The sequence below is a fragment of the Furipterus horrens genome, unplaced genomic scaffold (genome assembly GCF_987537825.1).
Source record: "Furipterus horrens unplaced genomic scaffold, mFurHor1.1.pri manual_scaffold_3, whole genome shotgun sequence".
NCBI classification, from domain to species: Eukaryota; Metazoa; Chordata; class Mammalia; order Chiroptera; family Furipteridae; genus Furipterus; species Furipterus horrens.
Window position 1 is genome coordinate 204,352,611 of NW_028327173.1, and position 20,297 is coordinate 204,372,907.

The 20,297-nt window shown below is 37.6% G+C and overlaps 1 protein-coding gene across 3 annotated transcripts in view; it reads left to right on the plus strand.

Annotated features, from left to right (window-relative positions):
• UNC79 (unc-79 subunit of NALCN channel complex) overlaps window positions 1-20,297 on the plus strand; it is a 161,997-nt gene that overhangs the window by 27,846 nt on the left and 113,854 nt on the right. For all 3 annotated transcript variants that reach the window (XM_090272125.1, XM_090272127.1, XM_090272126.1), the window contains exons 5-9: window positions 7,552-7,616; window positions 10,642-10,730; window positions 11,370-11,410; window positions 13,721-13,749; window positions 18,689-18,918. In XM_090272125.1, coding sequence (XP_090128251.1) covers window positions 7,552-7,616; window positions 10,642-10,730; window positions 11,370-11,410; window positions 13,721-13,749; window positions 18,689-18,918 — 454 coding nt within the window. The remainder of the gene's footprint in view (window positions 1-7,551; window positions 7,617-10,641; window positions 10,731-11,369; window positions 11,411-13,720; window positions 13,750-18,688; window positions 18,919-20,297) is intronic.

Sequence of the window (20,297 nt, forward strand, 5' to 3'; positions counted from 1 at the left end):
TGAATGATAGCAATTTTACAGGTGCTTATTAGCCATTTATATATCTTTTTTGTGAAGTTCTCAATGAGGTTTTTTATTCATTTTTAAAATTGTGTTGCTTGTCTATTATTATATGCACAAAATAGAAGACCTTTCATCAGATCCATGTATTATGAATATGTTCTTTCAGGGACTTTCCTTTTTAAGTATTGCAACGAGCAGGAATTCAAAATTTTGATAAATTTTGCTTTACCAATGTTTTTCTTTTTTCTCTCCTAAGGTTATAAAGAAATCTCCTATGTTTTATTCTAAAAGTTTTGTAGTTTTTACATTTAAATATATGATTCATTTGTAATTAATGTTTGATAATGGTGGGAGGTAAGGGTTGACTTTTTCCCATTAGGGTAGCCGATGGTTCCAGTTCAATTTGTTGAAAAATTTACTATTTCCACAGTGAATTACCGTGATTATTTTATTGAAAGCCAATTGGCTACATATGTGTGGGTCTATTTCTAGACTCTGTATTTTACTTCACTATCTGTTCTTACTCCAGTATCACACTATTTTGATTACTGTAGCTTTATAGTAAATGTGAAATCATGTAGTGGAAGTCATCAGGATTGGTTCTCTTTAAAAATTGTTTTGACCATTTTAGGACCTTTGCATTTTCACGTAAATTTTTCTGTCAGCTTGTCAATTTTTACAAAAAATGTGCTTGGATTTTGATTGGGATTACAATGAACATGTAGTTTAGTAAAAGGCGAAAGATTTATATGATCTGAAGAGAAACCAGAGTATGAACATGTAGTTTCGTATGGGAGCGAAATAGCATCTTTAGAAAGACTTACTATTGAGTCTTCTGATCCATGATCATGGCGTATGTGGCCATCTACTTAGGCCTGCTTTAATTTCTCTCAGTGGTGTTCATTAGCTTTTAGTCTACAGGTCTTGCGGATATTTTATTAAACTTATTTGTAAATATCTTACAGTTTTTGATGCTACTGTAAATAATGTTTAAAATGTAATAGTCAACTTCTTTATTGCCAACATATAGAAATATAATTGATTTTTATATATTGATTTTTTAATCTTGCAACCTTGCTAAATTTGCTTATGTTTTGTAGCTTATTTGTACGTTTCTTGAAATTTTCTGTGTACATGATTATTTTCTCTTGCAAATAAAAATAATTAAAACATTTTCTTCTTTCCAATTTGTATGACTGCCGGCTTCCTACCCTACCCCTCTTCCTTCCTTCCCTTTGATCCCTCCTTTCTCTTCTTTCCCTTGTTATCCCTTTTCTTCCTGTTTCTTTCTCTCATTGCATCAGCTCATATATCCAGCTCAGGGTAGAATAGAAGTACTAGGAGTGAGTATCTTTTTTTTACCCCTGTCTGTGGGGAGGAAGTATTAAGGCTTTCACCATGAAAGGCTATGATAATTGTAGGTTTTTCACAAATGCTTTAAAAAAGAAATCAAATTGAAGGAGTCTCTGTCTATTCTTAGTTTGTTGAGAGTTTTTATCATCAGTGAATGTATATTTTGGCCAAATGCAGTTTCTCCTATTTTGGTCAAATACATTTTGAGATGATCATATGACTTCCTTTCTTTATTCTGTGAATATGGTACATTACATTGGTTAAACTAACCTTGCATTCCTGAGATAAATTCTACATTGTCATCTGTGTTATATTGCCAGATTTAATTTGCTAATTTTTTGTTGTATTCTTGCTTTTATATTTATAAGGGATATTGATATAATTCTCTTTTATTGTAAGGCCTTCATCTGGCTTAGTTTACAGAGTAATATTGACCTCATAAAATAAGTTGGGAAGTGTTCTCTTCTATTTTCTGAAAAAGTTTATGTAGGATTTGTATTGTTTATTCTCTTAGATAATAGAATTCACTCATGAATCCATACGGGCTTGGGGTTTTCTTTGTGGGAATATTTTACATTGTGAATTCAACTTAATAGTTATGGGGCATTTAAATTTCCTTTTTATTGAGTCTGATTTGTAAGTTTGTAATCTGATTTTTGAGGAATGTGGGCATTTCCATCTAACTTATCAAATTATTAGCATGTCTCTAGGATCTTCAGTGATGTCTTATCTTTAATTTCTGATATTGGTAATTTTTCTTCTCTATATTTTTATTCAGTAGGCTAGTTCGGAGAGTTATTAATTTTATTGAACTTCCCAAAGAACCTATGTTTAGTTTTATAATTTTCCCTATTGGTTTTCTGTTTTCAATTTCATTGATTTATGCTTTTAATCTTTATTTTCTTTCTTCTGATAACAATGAATTTATTTATTTTTATCTTATTAAGGCAGATGCATAAATCATTTTTTAAATCTTTTGTATTTTCTAATACAAGAATTTAAAGCTATAAGTTTCCCTTTAAGCATTGCTTAAGTTGCATCCCACAAATTTGGTATGCTGTGATTTTATTATATTTTAGTACAAGATATTTAGAAATATTCCTTGTGATTCCTTCTTTGATGTATAGATCGTTTAAAAGTGTGTTTTTTGAATTATACAAATATTTGGTGACTTTCCAATATTTTTTGTTATTTCTAGTTTAATTTCGTTGTGGTCAGGAAACATACGCTGTGCTATTGCTCTACGTAAATTTTTAAAGCTTATTTTATGGGCGAGAATATTGTTTATGTTAGTAAACTTTGCATATGCCCTTGAATAATGTATATTTCACAGTGGTTGAGTAGAGAATTCTATCACTATTTATTAGGTTAAGTTGTTGAGAATGTTGTTCAAGTCTTCTATTTGTACTGATGTTCTGTCTGCTTGTTTTTATGAATTACAAGGAGAGGATTAGTGAAATTTAGAACACTAATTATAGACTCTTATTTTAGTTCTGTTTTGCTTCATATAATTTGAAACTCTACCATTAGATGCACTGATATTTATGATTATTATGTCATCTTGATGAATGGACTGTATTATCATTGTGAAATATTCCTCTTTATTACTGGTTTTATTCTTTGTCTTGGAGTCTGCTTGTCTGATATTTATATAGACACTCCAAGTTTCTTATTATTAGCATTTGCTAATGCTATGCTAATCATATATAATGGCACAGATATTTTTATCTGTTTACTTTTAACATATCTTGCCTTATATTTCAAGTATTTCTTACAGGCAGCATATATTTGAATCATGTTTTTTGAAAAACTTAAATCCTATCTGACAACCTCTGACTTTTAGACCATTTACATGTAATATGATTATTGTTTAGTCCATTTACATTTACTGTAACTACAGATGTATTTGGGCTTAAGCTTATCATTCTGTACTTGTTTTCTATTTGTCCCATCTATTCTTGGTTCCTTTTCTTTTTTAATATCTTGCCTTCTTTTGGGTTAATTATTTTTTAGTATTTTAACTGTGTATTTAAAATTTTTAGGTATACTTAAAAAAGAGGAATTGCTGTAAGGTTTACAATATATACCTTTAATTTTACAGTTTATCTTAAAATAATATTATACTAGCTTACATGTAAATAATGAATAGAATTTGCTTGTGAATCCACTCTGTGCTTTTTGTTCTTGTTATAAGATATTTACTTCTTTCTCTTTATATTATTAGTCTCACAATACGTGGCTATTATTTTTGTTTTAAACAATAAATCATCATTTAAAAACAGGTTAATATGAGTAGAAAGTCTTTTATTAATTATATTTACCATGCCCAGGACTCTTTTTGCTTTAGTATAGGTCCTAGCTTTCATCTGGTATCATTTTCCTTCAGCCTCAAGACCTTCCTTTAGCATTTCTTGTAGTGGAGCTCAGTTGGCAATAAATTCTCTTTTCTTGTGTTTGTCTTCAAATAGTCTTTATTTCATTTTTGAAGGATATCTTCACTGAGTATAGAATTCTAGGTTGACAGTTTTTTTCTTTCAGCCTATTAAAGATGTCGTTCCATTGTCTTCTGGCTTGCATTGTTTCTGACGAGAAATCAGCGATCATTCTTATCTTTGTTTCCCTGTAAGTAATGTGTCTTTTTTTCCTGGCTGCTTTTAAGATTTTCTCTTTATCATTGGTTTTCATCAACTTGATTTTAATGAGTTTTGGTGTGATTTTCTTTGCCTTTATTTTGCGTAATATTCACTGAGCTTCTTGGATCTGTGGGTTTATAGTTTTCATTAAAACTGAGGATTATTGGCCATATATTTTTCCAAATAATTTCCACTCCCTGCTTCTTTTGCTTCTTTTTGGCTTTTAAACACACATGCTTACTCTTCCTAATATTTTCCCACAGCTCATTGAAGCTTTCTTTATTTTTCTTTCAGTATTTTGGTTTGAGCAGTTCCTGTTGTTAAGTTTCCTAATTCACTGATCTTTTCTTCTGTATTGTTTAATTTACCATTACTTCTGTTCAGTGAATTTTTCATTTTTGATATTGTATTTTTAATTTTTAGAAATTTCATTTGGTTCTTTTTTGATATCTTTAATTTCTGTCCTCATTGTGTTCATGTTTTTCCTTTAAATATGTTTATAATAGCTGTTTTAAAGTCCTTATTTGCTAAAATGACCTCAGTTCTGCAATCTCTGGGTTTGTTTCTAATGGCCAATTTTTCCCTTCCTTTTTAAATATAAAGTAAGTTTTGACTGGATGCTGGACTTCGTGAATATTACATTATTGAATGTCTGGATTTTGTTGTCTTCCATTACAGTATGTTGAAGTTTGTTTTGGCTGTCAAGTTACTGGTGGATCAGCTTGACCCTTCCAAAGCCTGTTCTTATGTTTTGTTAGGGTAACCCTGGGGTAGCCTTTTCACTGATGGCAGTTAAGCCCTCCTACTGTGGCATGACTTGCTAGAGTCTCTATTGAATATTGGTTTTCACTGAGTTTCTTTCACTCTTACTGGTTGGAACTTGAATATCTTCCAGCCCTGTATGAGATGTAGGAATTATTTAGGTTATAGATTCTCTATAGTTATTTCCTATGCAGCCTAATAAAGTTTTGCCTTACACATGTTCAGCTTAGTATAAAGGCTAACCTCCAAAAGAACTCCTACTGAGATTTCTGGAGCTCCTTCTTCTTTGGTACTCTGCTTAGCAAATTTAAGTCACCTTGCTTCTCTAAACTCCAGCTTTTGTCCCCTCAACTCAATAAAACCAACCTACTGTACTTATATTTTCCCTTTTAGGGAAGAAAGCCAGGGTGATTGTAGGAGCCACTTCATTGTTTCTTTTCTCTCATGGATCATTGTCCTGTACTACCTGTAGTCCAATTTTTGAAAATAGTTGTTTTATATATATTTTCCATTCTTCAGTTGTTTATGGTAGAAAGGCAAGTCTAATACCAATTAGATTGTCATTCGGAAGCAGAATTCTTCTGCCATATTTTTATGCTATATTTTTGTTTTTATTTTCAAATGAAAGGATATCTATCATGATTATATTTACCATATGGTAAGGAATGTAGAGTGTCATTATATCAGAAAAAATTGTAGTGTTTTTTCCAATTACAAATACCTGTGTTCTCTCTTCATAGATTTTGATTTGGTAGATCTCACATGGGTTCTAGACATCATTTTTGAACACTTGACAGTTGATTTTTTGTACACAACCAAAGCTAAGAATCACTGTTCTAGTAAGCCTAAATCTAGTGTGACTTTGGTGAACTTAAATGGAAAATCCTTCTACCTGTTCTTAACTCAGTTTCACTCAATAAAAATGGGATAAAAAATTAGAGGGGTAGGACCTCCTGGATATCCCCACCATCCACATACAAAGCATTAATCTTTGTAAGAGCAGGAGTCCTTATATTGTAGCTTTAATCAAGTGGTATTGCTATTGCACATTCTGATTTGTTTGTGTCTGTGCCATAGCAGTTTTTATATATTTTGAATATTATTTCTATCTAAAAGTGCCATAAAATCTTCTCGATATTTATAAAGTGATCTGCAAATATTCTCATAAAACACAGACTTAGAGTTTTATCTTGGGTATGCCAACTCTGTTTTGATTAGTGGTGTGTTTCTGGAGCTCAGTTTTGAGAAGTAGTCCAAGGGCAGTTCTAGACTCAGCAGGAAGGAATGCTGTTGTGGGTTAGTGATGTCTGTCATGACTTTGGGATTAGAGGAATGGGACCACATGTCCTATGTATTTGTAACTCCTGTGCTGGTTAAAAGCACTCGTTTTCTCTAGGTTTTTTTAATTACACAAGAAAACTTGTTGCTACTCTCTATATTCATCTTGACTTTTTCCACACGTAGGAAACAAATCGTATAGTTATGGAATGCCTACATTCAAATAATTCCTTCATGTATCCATTCCTTACTCATTTCTTCTTTCTCTCTCTCACTAAAAATATAATCAATATAATACTGTTATTAGAGTAGTGATTTCTGGTCTATACTTTTTGCCTTCTTTTTATATTTTTTAAGGTCAATGACTTTGTTGATCCTATTTTCTTGGATTCCAAATTAGACACAAAATCTTACGCCTCGTCAAATAATAGGTTAGAATGTTTGAAGTTAATATACATCTAGATAGAAAATTTTATAAAATGTTTAGAGCATGAATTAGGCCTGGATTATTAATAGGAATTATTTTTAAATTATAATTTGATATGTAACCAAGTAACAATATCCTTTCACCTGCAAATTCTTTTTTATTAGGGCCATCATGGTCACCATGGTCCTATAAGATTAGAATATGGCAATTTAGAAAAATTTCTTACTTTCAAACATATAATTCTATTACTTCTTTATGATGGTATATTGTTAGCTAAGTGCTTTGGGCTACAGAGTCATCTGGATGATGATAATTACTTGTTGTGATTCTCATTCTGATCCATTCCAGATCACTTGGTTCTTGTCCTCATTCTCTGTGTGTATATTGTGTTAAGGAGTTGCATATTAGCAAACTAGCAGAGATTTAATATGTGGGTCACATGTGTGAGACAGCTGCATTTCATTTGGGCAATAAAGTCATCTTTTCAGTCTCCACATTTGATGGGGATGGGGTTGGGAAATGGAATGGTGGAAGTTGGTTTACCATCCAGTTCAGTTGTTATCAATTTGAAACACTTCTGGTGCTAAAATCTAGGATGTTTAGCATAGTATACTGTACTGAAAAGAGCAGAATGTAAAGAACCAAGAGATACAGGTTCTAATCCCAGATTGTCATTTGCTAGCTCTATGATCATAGCAAGCTCCTTAACCTTTTTAACTTTTAACTTACTCATATATTTAATGAGGTTACTAATCTGCTGTATCTATCCCACAGAGTTGTTGGGAGGATCCAGTGAAACCATGAATGTAAAAACCTTTGAAAATTTACTAATGCTATATCACTGTGAGGTAATACTGTGGTATCGTGTATGCTACCTCATACTAGATTGTATCCCTTCATAGGAAAATGGATGATGGAGTTGTGATATCTTGGCTCAACTTAAAAATTTTTCATAGATTTAAAAATTATTTTAGGAAGCCTTCTGATGATGGTTCTGTTTAGGAAATAGAAAACTAATGAAGTATCTGCTGTGTTTTTTACTGGACCCAAATAATTTCAGTGAGAAGTATTCATTGCTTATGCTTTGCATTACAGCCTGGAATCCCATCCACTGCCAGCACATTGAATGTCACAACGCAATCAACAAACCAGCTGTGAAGGTATTGTTTTATTAGACCTGGTGTCATAGTGTATTGCCAGTGGTCAAATTATCAGGAGCAAATTGTTGAATGAAATGTTAGTTCATATATTTTTCATGGAATTCAGCTTCGTTCTTCACAGTGATAAGACTTTCACGGTTCCCATAATTTAGTTTCTATATCCATCCTTCTTCCAGCCTCAGTCACAATGCCCTCTTTTGGTTCACCCAGATGTCACCAGGAAGGAGGTAATTTCTGTCTGATTTTTTCAGATATTTCCCCCCGAGTTTTATGTCGTAGTGCATTCACAGGAGTCCTCTGACTTCCTGATGATTTCTGACCTTGTGCTCACGCGTCAGATTTTCTCCCTCTCTTACAGGCAGACAACCCAGCCTCATCCTCTGGCCCGGCCTCACTTTTCTCATAGGCTGTTTCCTCTAGCCGGTCCTCTGGGATCAGCCAAAGCATCTTACTTTCTGTCGCTTTTTTTATTAAGATGAAATTCACATAATGTAAATTTAATCATTTTAAAGTGAGCAGTTCAGTGACATTTAGCGCTTTCATAATGTTGTGTAACTGTCACTTCTTCTATTTCCAAAACATTTCTGTCACCCCAGCTTCTACTTCCTGAACCCCCGTTTTCCTAAGGAGCTTCTTCATCTTTTATTTTCACTTTATTCTTCGCAATAAGGTAACATTCTTGTTAGTGTGACAAGGCATGTTTTGCGTGACAATAGATCTGTGTAGTATTCTTTCTTTACAATAGGAGCACTTACCAAATGCATGTGGATATGACCTCATGACACGTGGATCAAGAGTATCCAACATCTAGATACTTATGGAATATTGGTTAATGAAAAATAAAATGTAAAAGTGTATGGTGTGATGCAAATTTAGTTTAAAATTGCTTATATGTATATTTATATCCATATTCATAGTGAAAAACCACCAGTAATGCTTATCGGAACTTTACCAATGTTTGCATTGAGATGAAGGATTATTGTTTAAAATTTTTTCTTTTTTCCTTTTCTTCATTTTCCAAAACCTCTTCATTGGGCATATATTATATTCATAAACAGAAAATAACTATTTTTAATGCAAGAGTCATACATGAACATATTAATATGGGTGTAATCAGATCTGTTCACAATAAAACAGAATTGACACTATTAGTCACAAATCAGATGAGTCATGTTAGTAAATTCATTTAACACGTTCTAGGTCATCTAGCTAATCTCTGTTGAGTCTTTATAGATCTGACATCCTAGGAGTTTTTCCTTTTGAGTGGAATGGACAAATATCTTTTCCTGACAGAGATACCAATGACTCATTAGAAATGAAAGTAAAGGTGAAGTAGAGGTCTACCTGGGGCACACGGGAAAGACTCAGGGAAAATGGGTTTATCTTCACAAAAAGCCTAATATTTCCATAATAGTGAGCTAAGCAGCGATGCTTTGCCAAGTAGAAGGATATTATTTATTTTTGTTGCAAGAGGTTGCAAAGAAGTACTTTTGGGCCAAGAGCCAAGAGTTGTGATAGGATTCACAATGAAAATATGTTGGAATTTATAGTTCATTATATCACATTCTGCACCTGGTTTTACTTGATTCTCTTTGAAAATCACTTTATGAGATACTTTGGAGCCCAGATAATTATCTAACATGGGAGTCAGCGAACTATAGCGCACAGCCAAATCTGGCCTGCTGCTCATTTTTGTAAATAAAGTTTTACTTATTTGCTTATATATCAGCAACGCTGCTTTAATGCTACAATGACAGGGTTGGGTAGTTGTGGCAGAGAACACGTGGCCCACAAAACCTGAAATATTTATTTTCTGAACATTTACAGAAAGTTTGCCAATCCCTGATTTAACATACCAAAAGGTAGTTATCCATTGCATCAAGGGAAGCATTAAACTTACCAAAGGAAAATTTCACACTTGGTCTTTTGCATCAGGAAATATATCATTTACAGATTTTGATGGTGCAATTATTTAAATTTAGGAATTCTAACTCTTGTGTCCCCAGTCACTGAAACTGCTCAGGGTTTCAACTTTAAATGACAGACTGTTTGGCTTATATATAATTGGATCATTTCCCCCCCTTCAAATCAGTAAAAACAACAAAAGAAAGGTCTGAGGAATGTTCCAGAAGAATTTGTGGCATATTAACTACATAATCAGCTATAACATGGTTTGATTATTTATTGAAAGGCAGGAACAGAATTCAAAATGACTCTGGCAAGTCCTAGAAACTTAAACTGATGCCAAGCACAAAATTTTGCTAGTCATCTGAATGTTTTGTTCACTTGATTTAAAACATCCAGTGATTGAAATATCCTGACCAACTGAGAAGAGATGAACACTTCACATCTCTGTGCTTAGGTGAATGAAAACTCGGCCACAAATAATCCAAAACTGAGCAGAGCACAGCAGGTTAAGCAAGCTACAGGTTATGCGTGCGGAAGGAAAAAGAAAACAAAGGACACCTGGGAATGAACCTTTGGCTGATTAATATAGAACTTAGATCCCAGAGTGAGAAAAGTGAGTCATTCAGTAGTAGTCTTCAAGCTACATTTTCTGAATGAGGTTTCTCTTAAGCAAAAGAGAGCTCTGCTGCCAGCATTTTGGTAGCAGTTATGATTTTTCATTTTAATAATATATTTTCCATCTCTTAAAGAGACATACTGTGTTTACCACTTTAGAGAAGGAATTACTGTATGAGTAATAGAGAAGCAATGTGAGCAGCCTTTGGACAAGATGATTTTTTTATCTTTGTGAAAGGAGGGTAGATTCCTTGATACCATTTGTTACTTGATGTGCAGATAACAGGAGGAATGAAAAATCACAGTAGCCACATTTAAATCAACCATGTGGACTCATGTGCCAGTCAGAGCAGGAAAACCAGTTACAGGTTGAATGGGTTTAACTAAAAATATTGCACTTTGCTTTTGAAATTCTGTCATTATTGAAACACTTGTGCTCACGAGGTCAGGAATGTGACAGCCAGGACAGGAGAGTTCATTCTGGCTTTTCTTGTGTTGGCAGATGTGTATAGACCCTTCCCTGTCGGTAGCTTTGGGTGACAAGCCACCCCCACTGTATCTCTGTGAAGAATGCAGCCAGAGGATTGCAGGGTAGGTATAAGGGTCATCAAAGAACAGGACATAGGGCAGCAGTGAGAAGATAAGAACAGTCACCTGGACTGTTACATTGCCATGAATGGGTCACATTACCCATATTTCCCATTAATCACTCTGTTTTTTAAAGAGTGCTTTGTCAGATACTTAATATATAGCGAGCTTCCATGGGAAAGATTTTAGCTTTGAAAACTTCCAATATTTCTCTCCATGTGAAAGGAGAAAGCAATTCCACTTAATAAAGCTGCTCCAGTTTTCAAGTGACCCTGTTAAAAAGGCCACGGAGAAGAACAAAACTGGTTTTACAAACATGACCTATATATAATTCATATGGGTTTTCTTTGCTTGTTAGTTTCACAGTATCACACTCAGCTTCGTACAAATTATGCTATGTTTTGGTTGGCTTAATTAGCATCTGGAAAGCATCATTCAAAGATAACTGAATATGATAAAATGCCTATAATTTATAATTTAGCTGGAATGCACTAGGCATTTAAAAAGTTTATTATGATAGTGCTCTTAATTACACTTCTTTTCTATTATAAGGCTTTTAGCAATAGTGTGCCGCTTATAAACACTCATGTGGATGGGTAACATTGCCAGAAGTTCAAAACTGAATTTTGTTTTTCTTCATAGGGATCACAGTGAATGGCTGATTGATGTTCTTCTGCCTCAAGGTACGGTTTACTTCAGAAAGAATGAATCATGAGGAATCACGGCTAATGGCATGGCTGATTTGTCTCCTTTTGTACTATTTTGTTTAACAAAGACAGTAACAAAAGTATTATATTCTATGAATATTCATTGATATGAAGCATTATATCGATGTCTAGCTTATATGTTTAATAATGAGGGACGAGGTATCATTTCTACCCCAATCAAAGGGAGATGCTGGAATTAGGGTTCCGTATGATTAAAGCCCTGCTGAATTATGTCTTAAGGGATTTTCTGTATGTATAACAGGTGTTGTCAGTGATATGTTTGCTGTATCAGGTCAGAAAGGGAATAAGGAACATCAGTAGGAAGAACACTGAACAGTGGGACTTTCTCCTGCCACTATTACTGGTCTCCTCATCAGTAAAGTGGGGATAAAGTGTATATGACCCATCTCAATGAAGAGATGAGATTGTAATGCTTGTTGTTTGTTAGAGTTTTAAAAGCTATTCCTGGTAAGTTGACAGATCAGAGAAGCTAGTATTCTTCTACACCCGAGGAGGCAGGTATTCCAGGCCCCTAATTGGAGACTGAAATGACCGGGAAAAGTCCTGGAACCAGGCACACAGGAAGAATTTGGTATATGACTTCAGAGGCAGGTAATAAAAGACCATGAAAGGCCCCATTTAAAAAGAAATGTGAAAACCTTAGTTAACTAAATTCTATGAATTTAAAAAAAAAAAAGTAAGGCCTTTACTTTTGTTAATTACACTGCTTCATTGTAGTCTAACTTTTAATATTAGGTCATCGAACCTTAAGAAATAAATTAGCGCCCTGGCTGGCGTGGCTCAGTGGATTGAGTGCTGGCTTGTGAACCAGAGGGTTGCAAGTTCGATTCCTAGGCAGGGCACATGCCTGGGCTGTGAGCTGGGTCCCTGGTTGGGGGCATGGGAGAGGCAACCACACATTGATGTATCTCTTCCTCTCTTTCTCCCTCGCTTCCCCATTCTCTAAATAGATAAATAAAAATCTTAAAAAAAAAAAAATTAGCAAGTGCTCTCTATCTGTAAAATGAGTCAATGTTGCCAGCCTCTGTGTCCTTTAAAGAGACATTTTGAAAATTTATGTAAGTATATCTGTGAAAAGATTTGGGCTTGTAAGAGTAAAGGCAGCTCCCCCCTGCCCTTAATTTCGGCTACCTTGTTAGTGAACTTCCAGTGCTGTGAGGGCAAACCCATAGTCAGATCCGAAACTACATTTTTAATATCAGAAATATTGCTGAATTCTAGTCAACATCTCCCAATGATATTCATCTTTGGAAGAAAATTGACAGTAACTTATTATCATTTATCTAGAGATGTGACTAACTTCAGATTAAAATAAACTCTAAGATATCAAACTGTTAAATAATCATTAATTATACAGAACCAGTTTTAAAAACTGAATTATAAATTTCATTGATTTGGCTTTCACTAATTTATAATTTCCAGAGAAAGTTTGGGAGACATTTACCTTTGATCTTTTTAATAAGTTGTAACATTGCTGTACTATAAGTAATAGTTTAGTCCATTTTTTGAACACTTGCTTTTTCAAGGGAAATATTAACATATTCTTGGAAATATCATTTTCAAGTACTCTCAAGCGTCAACTTTCATGGAAATAATTGGTATGCCCACTGAAAAGAGGTTTTATCTATTCATTAAGGTCGATCCTAAGTAGACAGTAGTTTGACAGCTTTACTGCATCTGGCTAGTCCATGGGTTGAAAATCGCTTTCTTTTAAATGGGCACACAGCTGGGTTTACACTAGTTAAGGACGAGTATAAATTGATAGTTCAAGTCAAAGTAATTGAAATCAGTAGGATTTTTCTATATGTAGTTCTGATATAGCAAGGATCCTCACATATCACGTCAACTCAGAGTCATAGGATAACGGAACAGCTGCAAAGGGGGAATCCATAGACATGTTGGTAGATCCCCCTCTACTATTGATAGCCTTGCGATCCTGAAGAGGTCATGTCACATAGTCACCCTCAGTTTTGTTTTCTGTCAAAATGAGAAGGTGAGATTAAAGTTATTTGGCTTTAATATGATCTGAATTCTAAATCATGTCTGAGAAGTTTGAATCACTGATAGGTGAAGTATTTGCAGCATGGACGTGTTTTTAACCCCATTAAATACAAGTAGGTGATCATTCATGAGACAAGTGAGAAGTTGTTCTGGCCAAGTCTAGAGGCTGTATTACAAAATTTGTTTTTACTCCTCCTCATGGCTGCCCTTAAGGAAAAAGGGCTCTCTTTCTTTGTTGATATTTTGTGTACCTTCCCCTTACAGCTGAAATATCTGCTATATGTCAGAAGAAGGTAAGAACAAACCATCTGTGTGGTGGGGCATGGTTTGCTGTGTTTGTGTGTAAATTCATTCATTGGCATCTGCCTCATTTCTGCGTCATGGTTTTCCACTGTGTACCTGTCACACTATTTGTGAAGGGGGAAAGGAAATAATTTAGCATGCAAGACTACTGTGTCCCAATGGTCTCTGTTTCCATTTCTGCTTTTGCTCACCCATCTTATGCACAAATGTTTTTGATAACTAATCTGCAATAAGAGCAATGTGCTTCTCTGGGATGGAAGTCTAATTTCAAAAAGGTTTGAATGACAGTGTAGTATGTGCAACTTAACTTCGGCAAAGGATGCATCTTGTATGCTAAACGTCTTAGTCCAATGTATGTGTTCAAACATACTCAGACCAACTATAGATGGAAAATATTTGTTTACATGTAAGTTGAATGCTATCTCTAGTTAAAGAGTCCACCTTCATCTTTTCCTGAGCCACCTTTCCTGACAGTTTCCCTAAACGGTATCCATCCTTTTGTTGTTGTTGTTCTAGTTGTGGAAAGGTACAAGAGAAGGTAGTCTGGTGTCACATGAAGAACTTTGGATAAGCTGGTTGAGATAACTTGGGTTCTGACCAGCTCTGTTCCCTCCTACCTGTGAGACCATGTACAGGCCATTCAAACTTGTAAGGAGTTAGTCACGGATGGGTCCCTTTGGAGGGCTGTCCCAGTTATCTGTTGCCACATAATAAACCATCCCAAAATGTAGTGGTTTATAACATCAAACATTTATTTGATCACAATTTTGTGGATTGGCAATTTGGTTAATGCTCAGCTAGGTTTCTTTTTGTAAACTCCTGTAGGCTCACCCGTGTGTCTGCCTCGGTTGGCAAGTAGGCTGGGGATTCGCTGGCCTCGCTCCTCTGTCTGGGGCTTCTGCTGGGATGGCTGGGGTGGTTGGGGTGATCGGGTGTCTGGCTTGCCCTCTTTCCATTGGGAGTCTCATTCTCCAGGAGGCTAGGCTGGATTTGTTCACATGGGAGAGAAGGAGAGCAGAGACTGAAGGTCAGCAGTCACACAGCATCAGTTCTGCTGCATTCCATCCATCAGAGAAAAGCCCCCAGGCCAGCCCGGTTTCAAGGAGTGGGGGAAACAGACTCCTTCCCTTTATGCAGCAACAAGAATTTTGTTATTTAACCTACCACAACCCACCCTCTGGACATTAGTACTTACATGCTCTCCAAATGCGAAGTACTCTTACCATCTTATAAAACCTTAAACATTCTTATCCACGTATGGCTTCAGGCTTCAAGTCCATTTTCCTGTGATCTGTCCCTGTTCTGGTCACTGAGGAAATGCTGTGGGGGCAAATTCTCTTGAACTAGAAAGGCAAGTTATCAGCTCTCTACACCCCCAACACACACTGGTGGGCTGGGGACCTCACAACAGTGGGACACTTCCGTTCAGGAAGAGGAAGAGGAAGCAGGTAGCATCACTGATCTGTAGTAGCTCCAGCCATGAACACACCAAGAGTTCTTCTGTCTCTGGGGACAGTGACTGGACCTTAAACTGGATCTGGTTGTGCTTTCTTGGAGTGGTTCCCACATCCGCCGTTGTCTTCATGGGCACTTTGCTGCGCTCTCTGAGGCGTCTCTCCTTTTTGATAAGAAATGGCCCATGTTACAGCTGGGTCACTCTCAAATCAGTTCCCTGCGTGTAGAAGTTGGGATCTCACAGACCTCCTTTCATGTGGGGCTGCGCCTGTCCCCTTCCATCTAAGTCAGTGGTGCTTTTGCTAGTGTGACTTTAAACCTTTGTGGACTTCCAGTGACTCTCATGGGGGTTCTGGGCCCCCAAAGCCATCTATAATTCATTTGAGGCAGTCCTTTCTGTTAGAGTCACGCGAGGAAGAAGGGAGGAGACGTGTAAACCAGTTCAAAGCCTTTATTGGGGAGGCCCCAGCAGGCAGGCTGAGTCTGGAGTGACTGCAGCGGGGAGCAGAAACAGAGCGGGGTCTTTGAGGACTCCAGTCCCGGGAAACAGGATTGTCAGAGTTCGGGCAAGCCTGACAGCCTGACCGCAGGCTGAAACGACTGATGGTTGCAGAACCGGGAGAGGAGGTTTCTGAGAACACAGGCCACCTGGTGTGACCTCAGGCAGGTTTCCGAGAACACAGTGACCACTGGCCATGGCCTGTTTTGCAAGGTCTGATGCAGGTGGCTGGTCACGGGGTGGGCAACGTGGTGGTCTCAGGCCCTGCACTTTCTGTACTTTGGGCACTTTGGTCTTCCCTTCAAATGATCAGAAGCCCTGTTCTAGCTGAGTGACTCAGCTGGGCAGTATCCCTATGTCTTTCTGAAGTTTTAACAAAGGGTCACACAGTCACTCAGCAAACTCTTGATTTGATTTTTATCCTGAGGTTATTGCTTACTTTGAGAATCATTTAGAAGCTGGAGACACGAGCATGAGAAACAGTTTTATTTTCTAAATCAACGTGTTCTGGCTCCGGTGCTACATCTAAGATATTTGACAACCAGATACATTTTCTGTCCCCCCTTATATGACAAGATTATTTGTACTAATAAAATTAACACATTTTTACTGCTTATTCTTTAATAAACATTGTATTTTATATGGATGTTATTTTGGAGACCTTCTTCCATTAAGTTCAAAATAGTTCAGAATTGTTTGAGCTAGCTTTGGGCATAGTTTGTATTTTTGGTATTACATGTTCTTATAGTCGAACAGTAGGTTTGAAATAAGCATCAAGATTGTAAAGACAGGAGCATACCAGGTTCCGCGTAAGAAGTCATGAATAATGTAACGACCTAAAACAACGGTCATTTAATTATGCTCAGAGCGTCTGTGGATCAGGGATTTGGACAGGGCACAGCCTAGAGCACATCTGCTTGGTGTTTGAGGCCTTATCTGGGAAGACTTGAACAGCTGAAGGCTGGGATGGTCTAAAGGCTGCTAAGTGGTATGTTTGGGCTCTGGAATAGGGTGGCTTGAAGGCTGGGCTTAGCCAGAACCGTTAACCAGAGATGTACACGTCCCCTCTCCCTGAGGCTTGACCATGGCAAAGTTCTGAGAACAGTGTCCTGATGAGGAAGCTTCTGAAGACAGAACATTCCAAGAGACATTCATTGACGTGGAAGCTGCCCATCTAGATTCCAGGCCTAGATTCAAGGAGGCATCTGAGGAGCCAAACCAAAAGAGCCTCCTCCACAGCTGGACTTCATTTAGATGAGAAGCCCTTTCGATGTCCAGTTATGAATTTGCATGTGGGAAGAATGTGTACAATGTGTGACCAGAAAATAGTATGGGAAATTGCAGACCTTAAACTTCAGGACTTTATTATAGCAAATAACTGCCCACCGAACCCACATCCACATCCTACTGTTTATATACCAGTAGGAGTCCCAGAGGAACAGAGACTAATTATAACCAAAAGGAAAGAGTAAACACTAAGATTATACTCTGATATATACCACACTGCTGATGGTGTGGTATTGGTTTGGTGGGTGAGCAGGAGAAGCCCCAAACCAATAAAATTCCTGAGCTTCCAGAATGAAATTTAATGTGCAAAAGAGAGAGAAAGGGCACAGAGCAGGGAAAGTAGCCCACGTGGACAAATCGGGGCTGGTTCGAAGGCTGAAGAAGATTTGGGCTTTAGATGCAGAAGAAACACACTGTATTGTAATAAATAATTTTCAAAAATATTAACTAGAAGAAAAACACTATACAAATTTTAACTTGTCGTTTTTATGATTTGTTGGCCTGACTGCTTTTCAGAAAATGAGATTTGCTAATACTAGTATCCAGAGCCTCTTGCTAAAATCGAGGTGGAACAAGCCTTACTTTGAAACAGCCATTCAGATCGACAGCTCAATACATTGTCACTGTCTTGATGTCGGTTTGGTGCTTCCCTCCTTCCTTCTCCTGTCTCTCTGAGGGAGCTGTGATAGGGTTCTCAAACCTTCACCCGGCCCTGAGTTCATAATGGTTTAGAATATTATACCTCCCAGGGGTGTGCACATCTTTTTAGACTCTATTGAGAGACTGAAAAGCTCCCTGGACACAAGACATTGAAGACGCGGTGGCATGTCTCACAGGCTTGGGGCACGCGTTTTGGCCGAGGTCAGGGAGGTTTCCTGACAGCACCTCCAGTTGCTCCGTGTGGGTGCCACCTCGCTCCGCCGCCTCTGGGCAGTGCAGGTCTGGCAACAGCCCCCTGAACGTCAGGATCTTCTGCTCCTCCATGTTCCCCGTTTGCATCCCTTCATCTTCTGATTCCTTCCTGTAGACGATGTCAAAGGCTGATCCTGTGAGTGGTTTTTGCGGTGTTTTGATATGTTACTGTAATGTCAACTGACATATTCTTAGGGTCTCTGCAGAGTCCTGGTGGGACTGGCAAGGTCTGCTTTGGGTCCATCAGCTCAGCCTAGTACGGGTGCCCCCCTGTGCTGAATGCAGCGAGGACAGATGAGCGTCCGTGGCTGTTTGCTCTTTTAGTGGTGGATAAAATGGTTTTGGAAGTTTATGCTGGGGGTTAAAATTATTCCTTTTCTGTGCTGATGTGCTAGGTGATATGCTCTTTCTGGACCGAGGTTTTAATTTTTTTCTTCATATTTCTCTTGAAAACTCTTGGAACACTAACACAAAATAATCCTGCCCAGTCCCCTGACGGAAGTGACTTTACAGAGGGTTTTTCAACATAGTTCCACTCGTACGTAGACCATTTCTACCGCTCACACTGATGGAAACCACTTCTTGCCTTTATTTTTAACTGTGACTGAACTCTAACTGATGAGAGATGGCCTGCATTTTGGACACTAGTGAGTGGCACTTCAGAAGCATGCTGCCGTTTTCGGTGGCCCCTTAAGTTTCCATTCTTCCCAATTCTTAGGCGAATTGACCTCGGCGATTCCTTTTAATTGATTTCACCTTTCCCTTTGTGCCTCTAGAACTGCAGTTCCCATGTTAGAAGAGCAGTCGTCACCTGCTTTTCAGCGGGGTGCTGCGGTCGCCACGGGAACAGGCCTGTCCGGTACTGCAAAAGGTGCCACTCGAATCATCACAGTAACGAAGTGGGGGCTGCCTCGGAGACCCACCTCTACCAGACCTCCCCTCCGCCCATCAACACGCGCGAGTGTGGAGCCGAGGAGCTTGTCTGCGCCGTGGAGGCCGTGATCAGGTACCCGGCTGCTTATTGGTCGCTTCCTCTGGAAACACCGCCTGGGCTTTGAGCCACCTTCTCGCTTGGAGATGCGTAAATTTAATTCAGCTTCAAGTGCCCTTAGCCCGGCTCAATGTTGTGATGATGACATTTTACTTCATTCATTCAACAAATAATTTTATCAAATGCCAGTTATGTGCCAGGCATGTGTTAGGCCCTTGAGAGGCAGAAGAGAGTAAAATGTAGTCTCTGCCCTCAGGTTACCCACGTAGGGGCTGTAGAAATAGAAGCGTGTGATTGTGGTCCAGAACGGTGAGCCCAGTGGTATCCCAGTGGGAGGATGAAGTGGGAGCCCCAAGCAGAGTGAGAGGTGGGGGTTGGGGGGCCTGAGGCTTGATGACAGCAGCAAAGTTGGGGAGAACTCTGGGTAATTCAATACTGGGGTCAACCAGAAGGCTGTGGAGTAAGACAAGGGCCAATCCTACAGGCTCCTGGCTTTTTCCTCTTCTGTCACATGACAAAGAAAGGAGCTTTAGAAATGGTAACATTTAGACTTGTCCTCTTTTTGAATAATATTCATTGAGGCAAGATTTCTAAAAATTAAAGAAGAATATTAGAATGTTAGGTTTTAAGGGTCGGGATTAAGTCTTCTGTTTGTCACATCCCGGTGGCTGACGCATGTAGAAATGCGATAAATGTTTATCAGAGTAAACATGATAGAAATTTGGAAATAGAAAAAAAATCAACCATACTGCTATCATCATCCATTTTGCATATTCTTCTACGTTTATTCAAATGCATGTTTTATTTATATAACTGTAATCACAGGGTATCTGCAATTCCTTTTGATGTAAATTATGCCCCTAGATCTTTTCCATGTTGTATAGTTTCCATATTTATCATTTTTAGTGGATACACTATATTTCTCTAGATTATTTTTTCTGCTATTAAGTACTTGGAATGCGTCTAATACTTTACAATGATAAATAAGTGATAAATATTTTTGGGTGTAGTGTTGTTTCTATACTTTTTTATATTCTTAGGGTAGATGACCAGATGTCGTTGATTGGGTCAGTGGGTATGAATATTTTAATGGCTTTGGTACATTACCAAACTGATTTTTAAAGTGTGCATGTGAATTTATGATGTCATTGAGCGTGGGCCTGCGAACCAAGTGTCGCTGGTTCGATTCCCAGTCAGGGCACATGACTAGGATGCACGCCAGGTCCCCAGTTGGGGGCGCGAGTGAGAGACAACCACACAGTGATGTTTCTCTCCCTCTCTTTCTCCTTTCCCCTCTCTCTAAAAACAGATAAATAAAATAAAAATAAATAAAAGATTAAGAAAAAACACCTTAAAAAAACACTAAATAAATAAATAAATGAATGAATTTACGA